This window comes from Petromyzon marinus, chromosome 7, assembly GCF_048934315.1.
Source record: "Petromyzon marinus isolate PM22_M1 ecotype Great Lakes invasive population chromosome 7, UKy_Petmar_22M1.pri1.0, whole genome shotgun sequence".
In the NCBI taxonomy this organism is placed as follows: Eukaryota; Metazoa; Chordata; class Hyperoartia; order Petromyzontiformes; family Petromyzontidae; genus Petromyzon; species Petromyzon marinus.
Window position 1 is genome coordinate 6,988,341 of NC_133673.1, and position 16,820 is coordinate 7,005,160.

The 16,820-nt window shown below is 43.5% G+C and overlaps 1 protein-coding gene across 13 annotated transcripts in view; it reads right to left on the reverse strand.

The window, feature by feature from the left end:
- PPFIA2 (PPFI scaffold protein A2) overlaps window positions 1–16,820 on the reverse strand; it is a 351,275-nt gene that overhangs the window by 142,250 nt on the left and 192,205 nt on the right. For all 13 annotated transcript variants that reach the window (XM_076065293.1, XM_076065299.1, XM_076065297.1 and 10 more), the window contains exon 2: window positions 5,738–5,839. In XM_076065293.1, the coding sequence (XP_075921408.1) occupies window positions 5,738–5,839 (102 nt within the window). The remainder of the gene's footprint in view (window positions 1–5,737; window positions 5,840–16,820) is intronic.

The following is a 16,820-nucleotide window of genomic DNA, read 5'->3' on the forward strand; positions in this document are numbered from 1 at the left end:
TCTGCATTCAACAGCAAGTTAAAAGGGAATAATGCCATCGTGAAGCCTGGTGTGAGCCTATGTGATATCGTCAAAAACACCAACTTGTTATGACCAAAAGAACACCATTCAATTATTAGCATGAGGAATATACAGTACTGTACACCAGTGGTGTGTGCAGAATGGCCGACAGTGGGTAACTAAAGGAGATAAGCTAAACGTAGGCAACAATTAAATACATTTTAAAAATAAATATACCCACGTCATGATATTTCTTAATTTAAAGTGAATATAAAAGTCACCCACAGGTTTATGCTAATAAAAGAGACCTCCCATCATCAATTACCGCACTCAATGTATCTGAAAAGTGTATAAATGCATGCGCAAGGCTCTGATTCAGTCATTGGTCGCGTAAGAAATGTGCTAGCTGCTTCCTACCATACAATGACACATTGCGATGCTTCAGACCACCAATACACCTCCAGCTTATCTTCTTTACCACGTTTCAGCCATTTCCAATCGCAGAGCATGGCTTTTTCATGAAAAAAATCCAAATTTAGTTCTCTCTGTGGCCAGACATGCTGCTCCCAGTAAAAACTAAAAACGACAAATGCATTGCGTAACACGATGCTAAACAGTGGAACGCTATTGCGGGAAACTCGCTCGTGCTTGGCAGAAAATAAGTTGGATATTAAATAACGGCAGACCAAAAGCACTGCAATTATGGATCATGCATGACTTCTCCATCATCACTTCATACTCGTAATCAGCGATTATCATCATCATCATGCATCCACTGCGGAATGAAGGCCATCCCAAGCCGTAGCCATCGCTAATGGTCTTGCCATGCAGCGCGATGCATCTGGCACCAGCACCTGAAAACGAGCCAATATCATCTCACCATCTACACAGTACATGCCTTCTCGATGTGTTCTCATTTGGTTACCACTCCATCGTTCTCTCGCCCACTAGGCTATCATTCCTTCTGGCGATGGGCCCTATCCAGGTTCGTTTACTTTTCTTCACCGGTCAGGGAATATGAGGACTCTAAATTGCGCATATTTTCTGATCCACGTGCTCCTCTATAAAGTCTCCCAGTGAAATTCAAAGCACGCACCCCATCCACCTTTCGTTGCACATTGTTCAGATGCTGCCAAAGTCAATGTTTCTGAACCAAGTCAAAGCCAGTGATATGCAACCAATTAACACCTTTATTTTTTTGGGAACATTGTTATTTTCCCAGTATACAATGTGGGGGGTCAACATTGTCACGTGGTTGGAACCGTTGGACCAACTTTGGCCCAACGTTTCATGCTTTCTCCCATTATTCACAGGTTATCATGGCGTTTACAAAACTTCACGTGGCATGGGATGGTACGTAGAATTCTGCGATTAGGACTGACGAGCCAGAGAGGGGCATTTATTGAGCAGTGTTCATCATTGTAAAAAAATAAAAACTGGAATTTATTAAATGAAGTGCGGGTTCAGTTTTCCAACACTTAGCTTAATCCTGAAAGTGTATCGGGATGTGTTGGATAAGGTTTTGGAAAACCTCCTCCCGTCAGTGTTCACCACAATAAATATACGTCCACGGGCATCTTTATTCAACGTGCAGCGTGCTATATGGGTCCTTTCCCGTAACTTTTATGCAATAAAATCACAAGTTACTGTCTGGCCTCCTGTCAATGGCTTTAACAAATGTTGCGATGAATGACACGCTCACATGCAGGACACTTACAGCGTATCCATGACATATTTTAAGGGGCCATGGTAACAGTTTGATGGATAATCTGAATGTCACTTCAACATCTATATATCCTTGTTACGAAGTTTTACTTCCTGGTATGTTGTTCTAGGGTTGACACCGATGCGCAATGTTGCACGCATAAATATGAAGACAGAAGGACCCCTCTTAAAATTAATGTGCAGCGTGCGGAACAATAAATAAAACTAAATTAACGTTACGCGCCATAAATTCAGATGATCCAGAACGCTGCTTTAATGTAATGCATATAGCAAAATAAAAGATAAAGCTTGTGGCAGGGTTTGTATTTACCCGGGGGATGCATTTTTATCTTTGATGGTAATACAACAGGACCCTTGACTTCATGTCAGAAATTATGGCCAATGAAAGTCACTTGCAATGGCTGAAATGTAGTTTCTGAGGCAAGGAACACATAATGTTGGGTTCTCTGTGTGCCATTTGCACATAGCTTTATATCTTCATTCCATTTAACATTACATTACGTGTGCATATGGTGTGCATTTTAAACAAAGAGTGTAAGTAATCCATGCAAGGTTGATTTCAAACAAAGTCTAGGTCCCCTTGGTAACCACGTTATTTATGAATAATGGAGATTGTAATTATTAAAATTGGATACTTAGGACTTGTTCATGTACCAAAATGCCCTGCTTGATTTATCAAATGTTTTAATAACAGATTAATAAAAATGTTACACCAACACGACAGAGCAATGGGTTAGTTTGGAAGTTCGTATTTGGGTATACTTAGAATCACAAAGGCCTTCACGCTGGAGGTTGTAGTATTCACGTTTAAATCCAACCGAGTGAGTTTGCACCTACAGTACTTTTAAACGTCTGTTCCTATATATATACATTTTTCATTTTATCACTGCTGTACATCTTCATTAAAGCTGCAAATAAATTCAATTATTCCAACAAATGTGCCCTCTGAAACTTGCAGATTGGTCGTAATTAAACACATGGTGCTATAATTTATACAAACAATGACAATGTGTGCGACACGCAGGGAATTTCTAACCAGTGCCCATCGTTGGAGGGCTCCAGCGGTATTGAGGGAGGGACAGAGCGGAGTGGGATTTGGCTGGGCTCCCTTTCCTTCCTTGGCAGCGATCCCAGTTTTATTTTCTTCTGGGGGTCTGCCAACAATCTGTCTCGATAGTCATGCCCAACACAACCTTGACCATGAGATGAATTTAATAAAAGCAATTATTTTTGCAAAATCATGTTCAAACACCATGAGTTGCATTTAACGCAACCTAATTCCACCCCCCCCCCCAAATGTTTTTTTATAAAATAGCAATGCAGCTCTGATTATATCAAAAATACATATGAGAAACTCTAATGTATTTTAAGCAAGCGGGAATCTACTGAGATACAAATGACAATTTTCACGAGAGACCAGGGCACTATATAGGAAAGTGACTCGTTTAATTTTAACATGAAGCTAAACGCCACTTTTACATTTGGCATTTGAGCCCAGACACTGGCACATAATAGCTTACTATTATAATGCTATCAGATGCTCAAACATTTAATTAACAGTGGAGATGCATGCTTGGATAATGTCCGACATCATTACGGCAGGGAAGTGAACCAAAAACTCAGTGCAAATTGGCCTGGTTCATGAACATTCCGCCCTCCTGGATTTTCAGCCACCAGGGTCATACGAGTGCATGGCCTGCACAATCACCAGGGGCAGTATACAGCCCAAGGAGGAGATTTACTCAATCTTGCCTTGAGAACATGCTAAGCCTTCTGCGCAAGTTAATTGTACATAAATGCCAGAATTAAGCGAGCCTTTGCATTAGACATACTAAAACAACACGGATTTCTTGCCCTGGCGCTGTATGAGCTTATTAACCCCAGACGTGCTGTAAAGTCACACACAATTTACATATTAACACGGCTGTTTGTCATTCACTAAACTCCATCCGGACCTCTGCACCTGGTTCCGCCATCCTCTGCGGTACGGCTTGTGATGGTATTTACACATTTTTTTGGACCTTTTTTGGACCGAACGGGGTAAATAACGGCTAACTTCCTCCATGGGACCCCGTCGGTTTAATTCTCAGCATCCAATTGAATTCCCATGGCCGGTGTACTTTTTTTTCAGGGACAGATTTTCCCGTAGCCATAACGATGCTTTACGACACAGGAGGCGTCTCTAGGAATGCAAATGTAGAGCATCGTGGCCGACTCGATCGCCACCACGGACCAGCCATTATCTCACACTAATGAGACACCTGCAGAGACAGCACTGGAAAATGGCATTATCTGCACAAGAAACTAGAACAATATTAAATATTCCGCATCACACGAGGGAAATTCGAACCATCACTCCCGCAGCTTTATTAATCAATAAATGGTAAATTAGCGATCGTGCGTACTGTATAAGTACCCTAGGAGTTTTGGCAAGGGAATAGGGGGACGTAATGGGAATTACGTGCGTGAAAGCGAGGTCATTTAGCACAGTGTTTAACTAACGCATGCGATATTTAACAATATGATATCAATATAAAATATAATATTTAATGTAACATAAATGGTGGACAAACTCCCAAATCAGTTAATTTATTTTAAAACAAATTCATTCGGTTTCACAAACCTATTCTGACAGCTATTAGAGGGGCATTATTCAACAATTAAATTAACACTAATTAAGCACATTAAAATTTTGACATTTAAAAGGTGCCATTTTGAAATTTTGAATTCAAGTTATACATTTATTTCCCAACCTGTTATTTCGAAACATATTTATATATGCATATTTTACACTATGAAGGTAATTAGCACTGCCTTGTCACTTTAAGATGTTTTTCTTGTTCGTGTTTTTGTTTGTTGTAGTTGCACCCAAGTCAAGAGCCGAATGGCTCTCAGGGCTATAAAAAAAACTGAAACTGGTGTGCCCATTATGTTACCTCCATCATGTGTGAGCTATCGAGTATGCAGGCGGTTCAACTGCACCTCCTCTCTCACTTGATTTTTCCTGGATTTTGCTGTTGCGCGTAGTCACTTTCAGATGTTCTTTGTTCATGTTTAGGTTTGTTGCGGTTGCACCCGAATCAAGAGCCGCATGGCTCACAGGGCTATACCAAATAAATGAAACTGACACCGAGGCCGATGGGCTGAATGGGCCCAGCTCCCAGGCTCCAAATGGAGGGAAAATTAGAGAGGCGACCTGAATTTATTCCATTAACCAAGGACCATGCCAACCGTGCTAGATAACTGTTGACGAATGTGTTGAATTTGTTTATTATGCTACGTCACTGATCTCCGTGACTATTTTCTCAGGTAACTGAAACAGCACTATCTCTAGCAGGATGCAGCTCTCTTCCATCGTTACAGGAACAATCTGCTGAGCCAAATACTTTAGCATTGTTTTAAGACCTCTGCAAACCACTTTTGTTTAAACATCAATGAGCTTAATAACAAAATAATTCATGGATGTGACAGCAAACATGTCAGAAGCTCGCCGAATACAATTTCAACAGACCACAGATTGTCAATTTCTGGAAGCTTCCAGCTCGTGGAGCGAAACCGTTGGACATCGTGAAGAGCAACAGGCGGTAACAACGAGAAAACAAGCATCGGAGAGCCGTACGGCACCACCGTGAACACCGAGGCAGCAGTGCAAGCCACAATAACACTCCATCAGTCAGTCCCATTGAATTGTGGAGAAATGCGTTGAACCACTTCTCTCGCCCGCCCTCCCTTACAATTAACAGCGTGCAAAATCCCTTCTCCCACCCTATCTGCTGTTTCTCAGCCATGCCCACACCTATGCAATTGCCATCACTGGCGATGACAATTGCCGTCACTGGCGATGATTCCTTGCTTGGGTTATCAAAGGGGCTGCTCCTACCATTGCCGGAGAGTGGGACTGGCTCCTATCGTTGTAGGGGGGGGGGGGGGGGGCGGATGCAAGGTGGGGGAGCCCTGAAGCGAGATGGGGCGTAATTAGTTGCCAGCGGAAGCGTGGGCGTCAGCAGCTCACCCGTGTGTTGTTGCGCTCAGCTTTGAGCTCCGCAATCTCCTCCTCGCGCTCCAGCAGCTGCTCCCGGCACGCGTTCAGCTCTTTCGTCAGCGCCGCGAACTCCTACACGAGAAAACAAGCAGAGAACAAAGGTCCCCGCCGTTGAGATTTGTAGACCACAGCGGGTAGAGTTGTTCACGATAATTACGAGCGCACGACCGGGGAGAATCTGCCCGACGTTGTCACATGGGCGGTCATCAAGCGTCTAACCGGAGGAGTTCTAGGCTGCCACAGGGCTATGTTGTCCGCAGGAAGCCGTGCAGACAAATCCATTATTGTACTGTACTGAGACCTGTTTCTGCTCCCCGCTTTCACAATCCCCACACTGACGAGAGTGATGAAGCATGGTCAAATAACTCCCACGACCCAAACAGCATTGTACTAACACAAGGGCTGCGCATGTACATATTCATGCCCAAGTGCTGATGTTTACACAGAACTTGGGTACTCAGTTAAGGACTCGGGAGAGATCCTGGACAGGCACATACACCATTTACTACTGATGAGATCTATGACCGGGAATAGAACCCAGGTTTGAAGGATGTGTGGCAGTGTGCGACTCATTATGCGGCCAGTCCCCACACCATACACATAAAGACGTGCGCACAAGATGACACAAGTTCATAAAACGAAAGCGTTTGGATTTAAATGACATCTGATTCATATAATTAAGAATCTCCGAACCCTGTCCAGTCAGGGAAGGGGCATTTGTGAAATTAGTTTTGTAAACATACCCATATTTTGTTTACATTACGTATGTTTTTACCTTCAATTTACATGTGTGTGTGTATATATAGTAAACTATATACTTTTAAATAAAAGGATGATGAAACATAATGCAATGTGTTGCAATGACATATGATACAATGTCAAAATACGAGTACATGGGATGCTGGCTTCATTAATCAATTAAATGCCTTGCGCATCTGTGCACACAGGCACATGTGCACGCTCAGGCACATATGGCCAATCATATGTTCATACAAATACAGCTTAATATAACTATCAAACCCTTGTGTCTGCATCAAATTGTGTGGACATTTAAAGGTATTCTAGACAACAACAAGACAAGTCCTGCCCACCTCTAAACTATTTATACGACCACCCATACAAGCAATATGTTGGCGTTCCGGTATATGTATGACAGTTGTAAATTTGGAAAAGGTACTGGCCCAGGATTGTTTTGGCATAAAAACAATCTGTCAATATATAGCGCATGACATCTTCAACAGGCAAACATTATAGCGAATTGTTTACATATACAAAAAGGATTTACAATAATACTGTGTAATGTATAAAGTGTATTCTATAGTCTGAACAGTGATATATATATTTTTAAAGATATAAATCACTTTGCCCTTCATATCATTGGAGGTTAGGGCCCAATGAACGTCCATTATAGACAACAACAAAAAAATCAGTCAAAGTATTCTTTGCTGTAATTCAATTTTAACAGCGTATTTTGTAATTTCAATGGACAAATTTACATCACTGTGTTTCAAAGTGACAGGTCCAGATATCAGATGTATAGATTTATATTAAATGGGACTTGTATGATTTGAACAAAAATGTTTTTTAACAATGCGCTATGGAAGTCAGAAACAGAAAAAAGAACGCACTTATTTCCCTTTGTGGTGGAATCCGCCACACGCCTCTTGGCTGGGCCCAGAGTTGCGATGTCAGAACCCATTTCCAGTGTCTCATGCAATTACCTTTTATGAGCCTTTGTATGGCAGTACACTGGCATTTTATACAGCTTACAATATAATCTAAGTGTCTTCAATAGTGTGATAGGTCTTGAAGCCTCCAACTTAACACTCTACATTCTCAAACTTAATAACAGATATTTCAGCGGTAGACTAAACTTGGGTAAAGGTGCAGCCCTGCAATTTCTCGCTCACACTGCTGATGGTGGAAGGGGCATCCACTAGAGGGAGGTCTAGAAGGTTCCCCAAGAGGGTATTTTGGACTACTCCAAGCTGCTCAGATGTCTCAGAATCTTTATTCATACCGGAGGAGTCCAATGAGCGATAAAGCTTTTTTTCACGGACGTCAGGGAGAGGCGGCTCAGATTGTTGCAACAAACAGTAGAAAAACACAAGAGGACTGCAAAGTATAGGAAAGGTAAGCAAATCACTAAAACAACAAAATATATAGACAATAAAACCTTGGATTGCGAGTAACTTGGTCTGCGAGTGTTTCGCAAGATGAGCAAAAATTTAAAGTAAATATTAATTTGATAAACGAGCGACGTCTTGCAATACGAGTAGTACGTATACACTTTGTCTGCCGAGCGTCACGTGATCACAACTGATATACGAGTGCTTTGGATTACAAATATTGTATGTTTCCGGAACGAATTATGCTCGCAATCCAAGGTTTTACTGTATTTGGATTTTACAAGGTAAAGACCACCGAGCTTTAAACTTGTCTTTCAGAGGCGACCTCACCACAAATAATAAACCCAACGGAGTGGCTTATCATGTGGTAATGTATAGCAGCAGCCAAATAATCCGAGGAGGTGGCAGTATCGTATTTTAACACACCAGACTCGACCTCCGAGTGAGTAATTGTGGAGTACCTATGCAAGTCCAGTGTACTAACCATTGCACGACACCAGCAGCAGACTAAATTAGAGCCGGCAAATAGGTATCTATACGATTAAACCTTCATGAACCATGCATGCATCCAGGGCTGGATTAAGGTTATGAGGCGCCTAAGGTTAATAGGAGGAAAGGGCCTAAGTGTATTGCAAAACATTTTATGAAGTCAAACGCATTTATTTACCTACCTATGTTCAATTAACACAATGAAGCAACTCAAGGTAAATTCATCAAACTTTTCACTCACGACACTTATTTTTATTTGTTTTCCCTCACTATAGCTGTGGAGAAGTCACAAACGATATCAATCGTAATCCAAAAACAACAAAAAAAACGTCCCAATGGCCGTGGGACACCGTCGCTCAACTCTTACTTATATATGGAATGTAGGGCCTAAAGGAAGGCCTGTAAAAAAATTCGGGCCTGCATGCATCATATTTCACAGATATAGCGTGTGGAAAAAATAAGTACGGAGAGTTCTGGAAAGAAAATCAGTGAAGTACTGCTAATCAAGGTTTATTTTGTTTGGTCACATGAAAATACTGTTACCTTATGAAACGATCCCATTATGCATTCACATCGTGGCCAAATTATAATAAGCCATCACAGTAAAATCAACCAAAGCCCGTCTCCCCAGAGTGACATCTCTAAAAACCTAAAGTTGACTGCCTAGGTGGCAATTGAATCTTCAAAAACCTATGGTCCATTAAGCAGCCTGTAATTTTATTTTAAAATTGGCTTCTTTACCTGTGGGAGCAGTCAACCACATAACAGCGAAATTCAGCCTAGCAGTGACTGTGGTTTAATAAACCACTTAAAAGTAGGAAGCACTTTATTGTGTTAAGTGCTAAGCTTTGTAAATATTCCCGTGTCTGTAAGCCAATCAATTCAGCTGTTTCTCATGTGTGGGACGAACCAAACAGGTGTAGTCACTGCATTCAGCATGTGAGTGACCCACACGGTCTGGAAATTAAAATTAATTACTGTACTCGTATAACGAAGCACAAACCTATAACCGAATTGTTGTCACGAGCTCCTTTTTTAAACGTAATTTTTTTTAAAGGCTTCCAAAAACATATCGTGCTTTCTGGGCAAATGGAGATTTATGGGAAGGTAGTGTTTTTTGTTGTTGCTCAGATTAGCCACTGCAGCAATCACAACTCGCAAAGGGGACTCTGCTGCATGCCACCCCAAGCCATTAAACATAACCTGGAATGTTTTCAGATCAACTCAATGAAATGAATCGTGAACAAAACACATTCCTGCGGAGGGAGCTCGTAGGAACGTTGGATTGCTCGGTCAATGGCCAGAGTCAACGGCGGCACCACGTGGTGTATTCCGCAAATATGCCCGACTGTGAGGGCGGGCACAAGCTGGCGTGAGTAGGTTAAACGTTTGAGTTTTATACCTCCCCACCCAGCCCCTCCCCACCCAGCCCCTCCCCACCCCCTCCCCAGCCCCTCCCCACCCTCCCCTCCCCACCCTCCCCACCCAGCCCCTCCCCACCCTCCCCAGCCCCTCCCCACCCTCCCCACCCAGCCCCTCCCCACCCTCCCCTCTCCACCAAGCCCCACCCCTCCCATTTTATCCGGGTGTCCGGATACACGTGGACAGACATCCACAGACATACACAATTAATCCCCTGCCTCCTGTGAATTAATCCCGGTTGGGATTCCAGTCCACTACGTTTCCTACCAGTAATGCCCACTAGGAGCGCATTTGTTATATATCCGGGTGTCCGGCTACACGTGGACAGACATCCACAGACGTACACAATTCATTCCCTGCCTCCTGTGATAATCCCGGTTGGGCTTCTAGTCCACTACGTTTCCTACCAGTATAATCCTGCGGATGTGACTCAAATTTATGAGTACACCTTAATCTTTTTTTTCAATGTTCCTAAACATTATGCTCACCGACAGAACGTCTAACTCGGCAGCCCTCTTTCGCTGCTGGTGCAGAAAAGTGAAGCGAGCGAGCGAGCCCATCTGGCTGATTACGCGCCTCTGGCTGCCTCTTCAGTGAGGGGGCTTCTCCCCTTCGAGTGGACGTTTTGTTTCTGCAGTGCCAGCATCTTGGCGGCGGCGTCGGTGCCCCCATCGCTAAGCGTAACGGGGACGATGCGGGTGCCAATACCAACAGGTAAATTAAAAAAAAAGTTGTCGCGCATGAAGAGCGAACGCAACATTCAGCTGACCTCGGACGCAGCGACTCCATGTAGAAAGCTGTTCGTGAATGCATGCTTGAAATCTTGAAACAAATCAGATAAACTAGAAGTTGTTGTAGGTCCAGCTGAAGAATATTTGCCTAAAATGCAACCTTAGCTGCTTTGCGAACTACGTGGTACACTTAAATAGCTTTTGTTATGCCGACAGAGCATATTTTAATTTCCTCAGCAATTTTTTAGATGAATGATGCTTTCCCACCTCTACTTGCAAACGGTATTTTTTTTTATTCAGCTACGACCAAAAATACGTGTGAAGTGAATAAGTCTCTACCTTACTTTAATTTATCGAAGGTGTATGACAATTTGACACACATAAAACAAACAATGTTAAAACGTTACCGGCACCGGACGCATGTCTTTGTGTAACTTTACATGTGCCAACAACACGCTGGCCATCCCTGGCCTTCCCCTCTCTGGCCTTCCCCTGCCCCCCCTCCCCCCCCTGGTCTTCCCCGGCCTCTCCCTGGTCTTCCCCTGCCTCTCCCTGGCCCTCCTCTGCCACTACCGTGCCCTCCCCTGCTCTTCCCTTGCTCACCTATGGTGGCAGCTCGACTCCACGACACCTTTCCTCTTCCAAACCCCAGAGCTTCCCCAGCCGTCTTATCATCTCATTTTAATATCCCTCCCAATTACTTGTCCCTATTGTTTTTTTTTCCCACCTGGCAGCTCTCTGGTAATTGGTAACATGTCTCCACGCAGTTTGTATCTATTCCATCTCCGTATAAATCAACAAATGCTGTTTTCGTGGTCACCTTCCTTCATTTTGCTCGCACATCGATGTTGCATGCACCTCACCCCTCTCTCTCTCTCTGTGATTTGCTACACCTCCCTATCACTCATGTTCACCCCATATTCCATCCGGCCGCTACGCATGCAATAAGTGTCAACGGGACATCGTCAGATTGCAGAAGGGAAACTCGGACATTCGATTATCGCACAATTATGCAATTTACAGTAAAAGTACGTCTGGGCATAAAGGAGCTGGGCCACAACAAATCTCATGTTTCTATGGCCAGAGCGAAGAATTTCCAAAAGCATTTTGAGCCGCCGAGTTTCCTTGCTGCGCAATTAAAATATTTCTAAAATGAACGGCCGCTTGGATAATTACAAACGACAATAATAGTGAACGGCTCTTTGTCAATCGACTACAACCCACGTCAGTGTGACTGGGGAAACGGCGGTGAGGAGGGGGGTCCCCCATTTCCAGGAATCAAACTCGGCAAGGTGTCTAGGTTCCTAACGCAGTGTTTTAATCACCCTACCATCCCTCCACAGCAGCTTCGTACGATGCAACGCACAGTGAAAAATAGCGACACGTTTCGTAGTGGTACAGGTAGATTTTTGTTTAACTATTTCGTGGTGTGACGTGACTACGCTTTGCATCCCTGCAATTACGACGAAATCGTCTGCGAGCCTTCTCTGGACACGTCCGTGACCCGTGCCAAGAATTGCAAATCGCAACGATGCAGCAAGAACAACAGCAAAAAAAAAGAGTCATCCCCCGTGGATGGCTGCATTGACGAAGAAACAAAGGCAATTTTTACATTTATGTCATTTCGTTGCAACCCCGCTTGAGTAGCTCGTAGCAACAACTTCCCCAAACTGTTGCGCACGCTACGATGCACGCGCTCAGGCACGCAAAGCGTTACTCTAATCAGACACGCGGAGCAGTTTGCCGAGATACTGTGTCATTTGTAACAAAGGAGAAAAAAGACGGCGATACAAAAAAAAATAATACACCAAGGGAGGGAGGGAGGGTGGGTGAAAAAAAACCCCGCAGTCACTCAATTCCCAGATGTGCTTGTTTAGAACAGCATCTGGAGCTTGACACCTTGCCTGTCTGTGCACTTTTCGTTCGGCACTTACCATAAGAGAGGCAGTAATTGATGGCTTGCATTATCCAGTCAGCACACGGCCACGTGAAAAGATCATCACGGTGCACGCGGGGAGGTAACGCAAGGATTGCAATTCATTCATTTGTGTGCGTTTCATTTTTATTTTTCTCCAGCGCAAGCAAAAGATGCTCAGGAGATGTACGAGAGATGTTCCCCCCCTCCCCCAAAAAAAAAAAACGCCCTCTTCTTGTACCTCCTGGGCACACATTGACAAGGGCTGCTGAAGGAGCCGCTGGGGGTTTTTTTTGTTCGCGTTGCAGCCTACGCTGCAAGCAGCCAACCACGTGTCCTGGATATTTGCGCGTCAAAAAAAAAAGCCATAATTAATTAATTCGCAGAGTAAGATTAAATTCAGGGGTAATGATTACGGGTGGAGCAATGCAATCAATGTTTTTTTTTTTAGATTCTTATATGTCGTCCACCGGGGCAAATACGTCTAGCCGGGAGAAAGAGTAATGACATATGAGCTCACGTGCAGACGCTATGTGGATTGTTGCATCCGCTGGATTGCAAGGGACAGCAATTGTTCGAGGGCTTCATCTGGCAGTGGAATGATCATGGTTGACGATTTTATTTTGCATATCATAGGTTCATGTCAGTCCTGCAGCCACTCCATAATACTACCATTCACCACGTTACAAAATAACAGATTCTTGGGTTAAAGTTCGACTCTAAATCACTGCAATTCATCGTATCGTCAGAAGTACATTGTTCCATCCCTCATTATGAAGCATATTTTAAAAGTGTATTCAATGAGGTGGCCGAGGGGCTCAAAGGTCTGATCGCTGAGCTGGCACTATTGAGAATGCAGGCAGCTTTACCCCTGATTAAAATCCTGAGGAAAAACCGAGTTCTCAATGACTGCACAAAAAAACCCATCGTCTTATATTTGCGTGAAGATTTGGCACTTAATTCGGATACATTCCGGCAGGGTGGGTGGGAGAGCGCCCCCCTTTGGTATTGATAACGAGGTCACTTGAGGATATTTCGGAAGTTGTTCTGTGATATCTCATTCCACAAACTGCTCTTCAACTGGGGATGGTACACTGAACTATGGAGAGTTCCAAATCAATTCTGAATCATCTCATGACACGATGTTGACAGCATAATCAAGGTAAACTTGGGGAAACATACAATTATACATGTTTTAGTCAATTCACCATTGAATGTGCCTCAGTATTTTGAATGTGGGTTAAAATCAGAGCAGGCAATAGACTGCTGCAATTCGTACACTCTTTTGTTTTAATTGCCATTCCTCCTGCTGTTTCAAAACGTTACAGTCATTGCAGAGTGTGGATTGTAAGAGTGGGAATTCTAGGAGCGACCCAAGTCCCGGTGATAAAATGAGGCCCAGCGCCGCTGGCAACCGGGTGGTGGAGCTACTAACTGAAGGTGCCCACCATAAAAATGAAGCATTACATTAAATTACTGCGTGCACACCAAGGGCGGCCTGGCCCAGCCCATGCAAAGCATTGCCTCAAGCACGTATGACATAGTTTATATTGCACAGTTTTTGTTTGCTTACCCACGTCCTCATTAGCACTGTGATTCTTTCTGCAGCTGTGCCTTCACACTGTGGTGAAAGTGTAAAAAGATGTAATTTTCCAAACCTCGCTCTGATCAAGGGAATTGCTGCGTTCAAATTATGCCACGGAATCACATTGTTCCTGGCTGGGTCACTTGTACCGAATTAATCTTGCAGGACTTGCCAAAAATAATATTTTTGGCTCTGCCCCAGGGCAGCAAGCCCAGAAGGCAGTGGGCTATTCTGACAACGTGACTTTGTGGGTTGAATCTGCAGTGTGTTGCCTCCCAGGAGACGGGATCAGTTTCATTCCCATGTTACGTCACGGTACATTTTCTAATAATCACCAAAATGTTATGTACATTCAACACCTTACATAAAATGACCGATATGGAAATATTCAATTACAATTCGATTCCACACGTTACAGGATTTGTATAAACCATTTTTTGTGATATCTGAACAGGAAAACCTTGTTGGGGTTTTTCGCTTTCATTGAAACGAATGAAGCAATTTGGTGATACAACAAATTCTGCACTTCTCAACTTGTTCCCTTATACCAATGCAAGCAGGGCGGAGTGGTGGAGCAGTGGTTTGTGCACCAAATGATGAAACCCGGAGACCTGGTTTCGATTCTCGGCCGTGGCTAACATCAGCGGTGAGCGATAACTGAACTGGTCCTGGCACACACCTTCACCAAACAACTCCCATGGAACAACACAGCATCGGGAGGACTTCATTCAGCAGTGGATGCAATTTTTTTTTAAACTCGCGAGGTGCATTTCTTGTCATGCTGCACACACTACAATTCCATTCCTCGATTGCACGCACCACTACCACCATGTCGAAAAGCACACCACGAACGGCTAAAAGCTAACACACCTATTTTGAGCATCCTCAAAAAAAGTCTGTGTCTTATCATTACATACAGAAACTTAAAAAAAAATCTACAAAATTCCCTGCCGCTTAGCGAGTGCAATCACAGAGGTGCGCCTTGGTGGAGGCATGAAAATGCACCATAAAACATGCCATTTTTTTTGCTCCACTGCCTTGATGAATGGTGGAGCTGCTGCTGCCGCCGCCGCCGCTGCTGCCTCTTGAGCATTGTTGGGTCTTCCCAAGGTGACTCACTGCCCGGGGCTTGGATTGGCCGCTCTGCCTGGCTGGTGCACCTCGAGGAAACTGCACCCGTGGCCCTGCCCTGGACATGCAGCCGACAAATTTGTGCCCGGTCTCGTGCCGTGATGATGCTACGACTGCCTAGGTTTACACGGTTGTGCTTCTTCTGAGAAAGTTCAAAGCTCGTGGGGCAAAAACGTCGGGCATCATGTGGAACAACACGTGGTACAGCCCATATATCAAGGCACAGACTTGTGCATGTCCAAAATAAAAATAAACAAGGCATTTTGAACGGACGTTTAATCTACTTTTATCCGCTCTCACGAACAAAACAATGTAATTTGATTGCTCATTCTGGAACTCATAAGTACCAAGATTATTTTCAGAAGGCCACTGTGCTTTGGATTGGAAGCCAACTACTTTGTGAGTTTTAAATTTTGATTTAAAGCTTTCGTGACTGCAGTAATTCATATTCTTAGTTTTTTCGGTAAAGTCACGTTGAAGAGAAACAACAAAATAACAAAATATATATAAAACAATAAAAAATTCTCACGACGTTTCGACCATAACTCAAACGGTCATCATCAGGTGTGTTGGTTTGCATAAATTTCTTTTTAAACGGCACATTTATTTATTTATAAAAAACGTTGGCGTCACGCGCAGCGATTTGGCAGTTTGCCCAGGACTAGTCGAAATAGATGGCAAGATACCTTTTTTGGATGTCCTAATTAAAAAGAGACCTGATGGTTCAATGAGCCACTCTGTCTACAGGAAAGCTACCCATACGGATGCTTATCTGAAACCGGATTCCCACCACCATCCATCACAGAAGAATTATCTCATCAAGACTCTGTATCATAGAGCCCAATGCATATCCGACCAGGAACACATAAGCAGTGAACTCAAGCACGTACACCAAGCTCTTAGGGCTAATGGTTACTCCGACTATACAATCCGCAAAGCTATCACTCAAACCATGAAGAAGAACCCTCTTGAGGAGCCTTTCAAAACCATCACTTTACCCTACATTGCTGGGATCACAAAAAAGATCTCCAAAATCTTGAATAAACACAAGATCCAGGTCCGTTTCAACACATTACATAAAATCCGTGATCTGGTTCCGTCTGTAAAAGATGTGATTCCGGACATACAATACCCTGGTGTCCACAAACTAAGTTGCCTCTGTGGTAGTAGTTACATTGGAGAAACCAAACGCCATGTCTCGGACCGCATTCGTGAACATAAAGCAGACCTTAAACACGGTAGGACCAACACCTCGGCCGTAGCAGATCATTGTTCTAATTCAGTAGGCTCACATGCCATTGACTTTTCCAAGACGGAGGTTCTTTGTAAGCCATCTGGCTTCCATGAGAGATTCGTTCATGAGGCTATCCACATATACAAGCACAGAGACAATTTCAACCGAGAAGATGGATTCTATCTTAGCAATCATTGGAAAGATTTGATAAACCATTTCAGTTCTTAATTGATTGTTCACGCTTACAGTGGCTTTCAGACAGCATACATTATAAAAAAAAAAATTTCGTCTCCCCCCTCCTCTTTAAAAAAATAGATGGACTAGTCCTGGGCAAACTGCCAAATCGCTGCGCGTGACGCCAACGTTTTTTATAAATAAATAAATGTGCCGTTTAAAAATAAATTTATGCAAACCAAC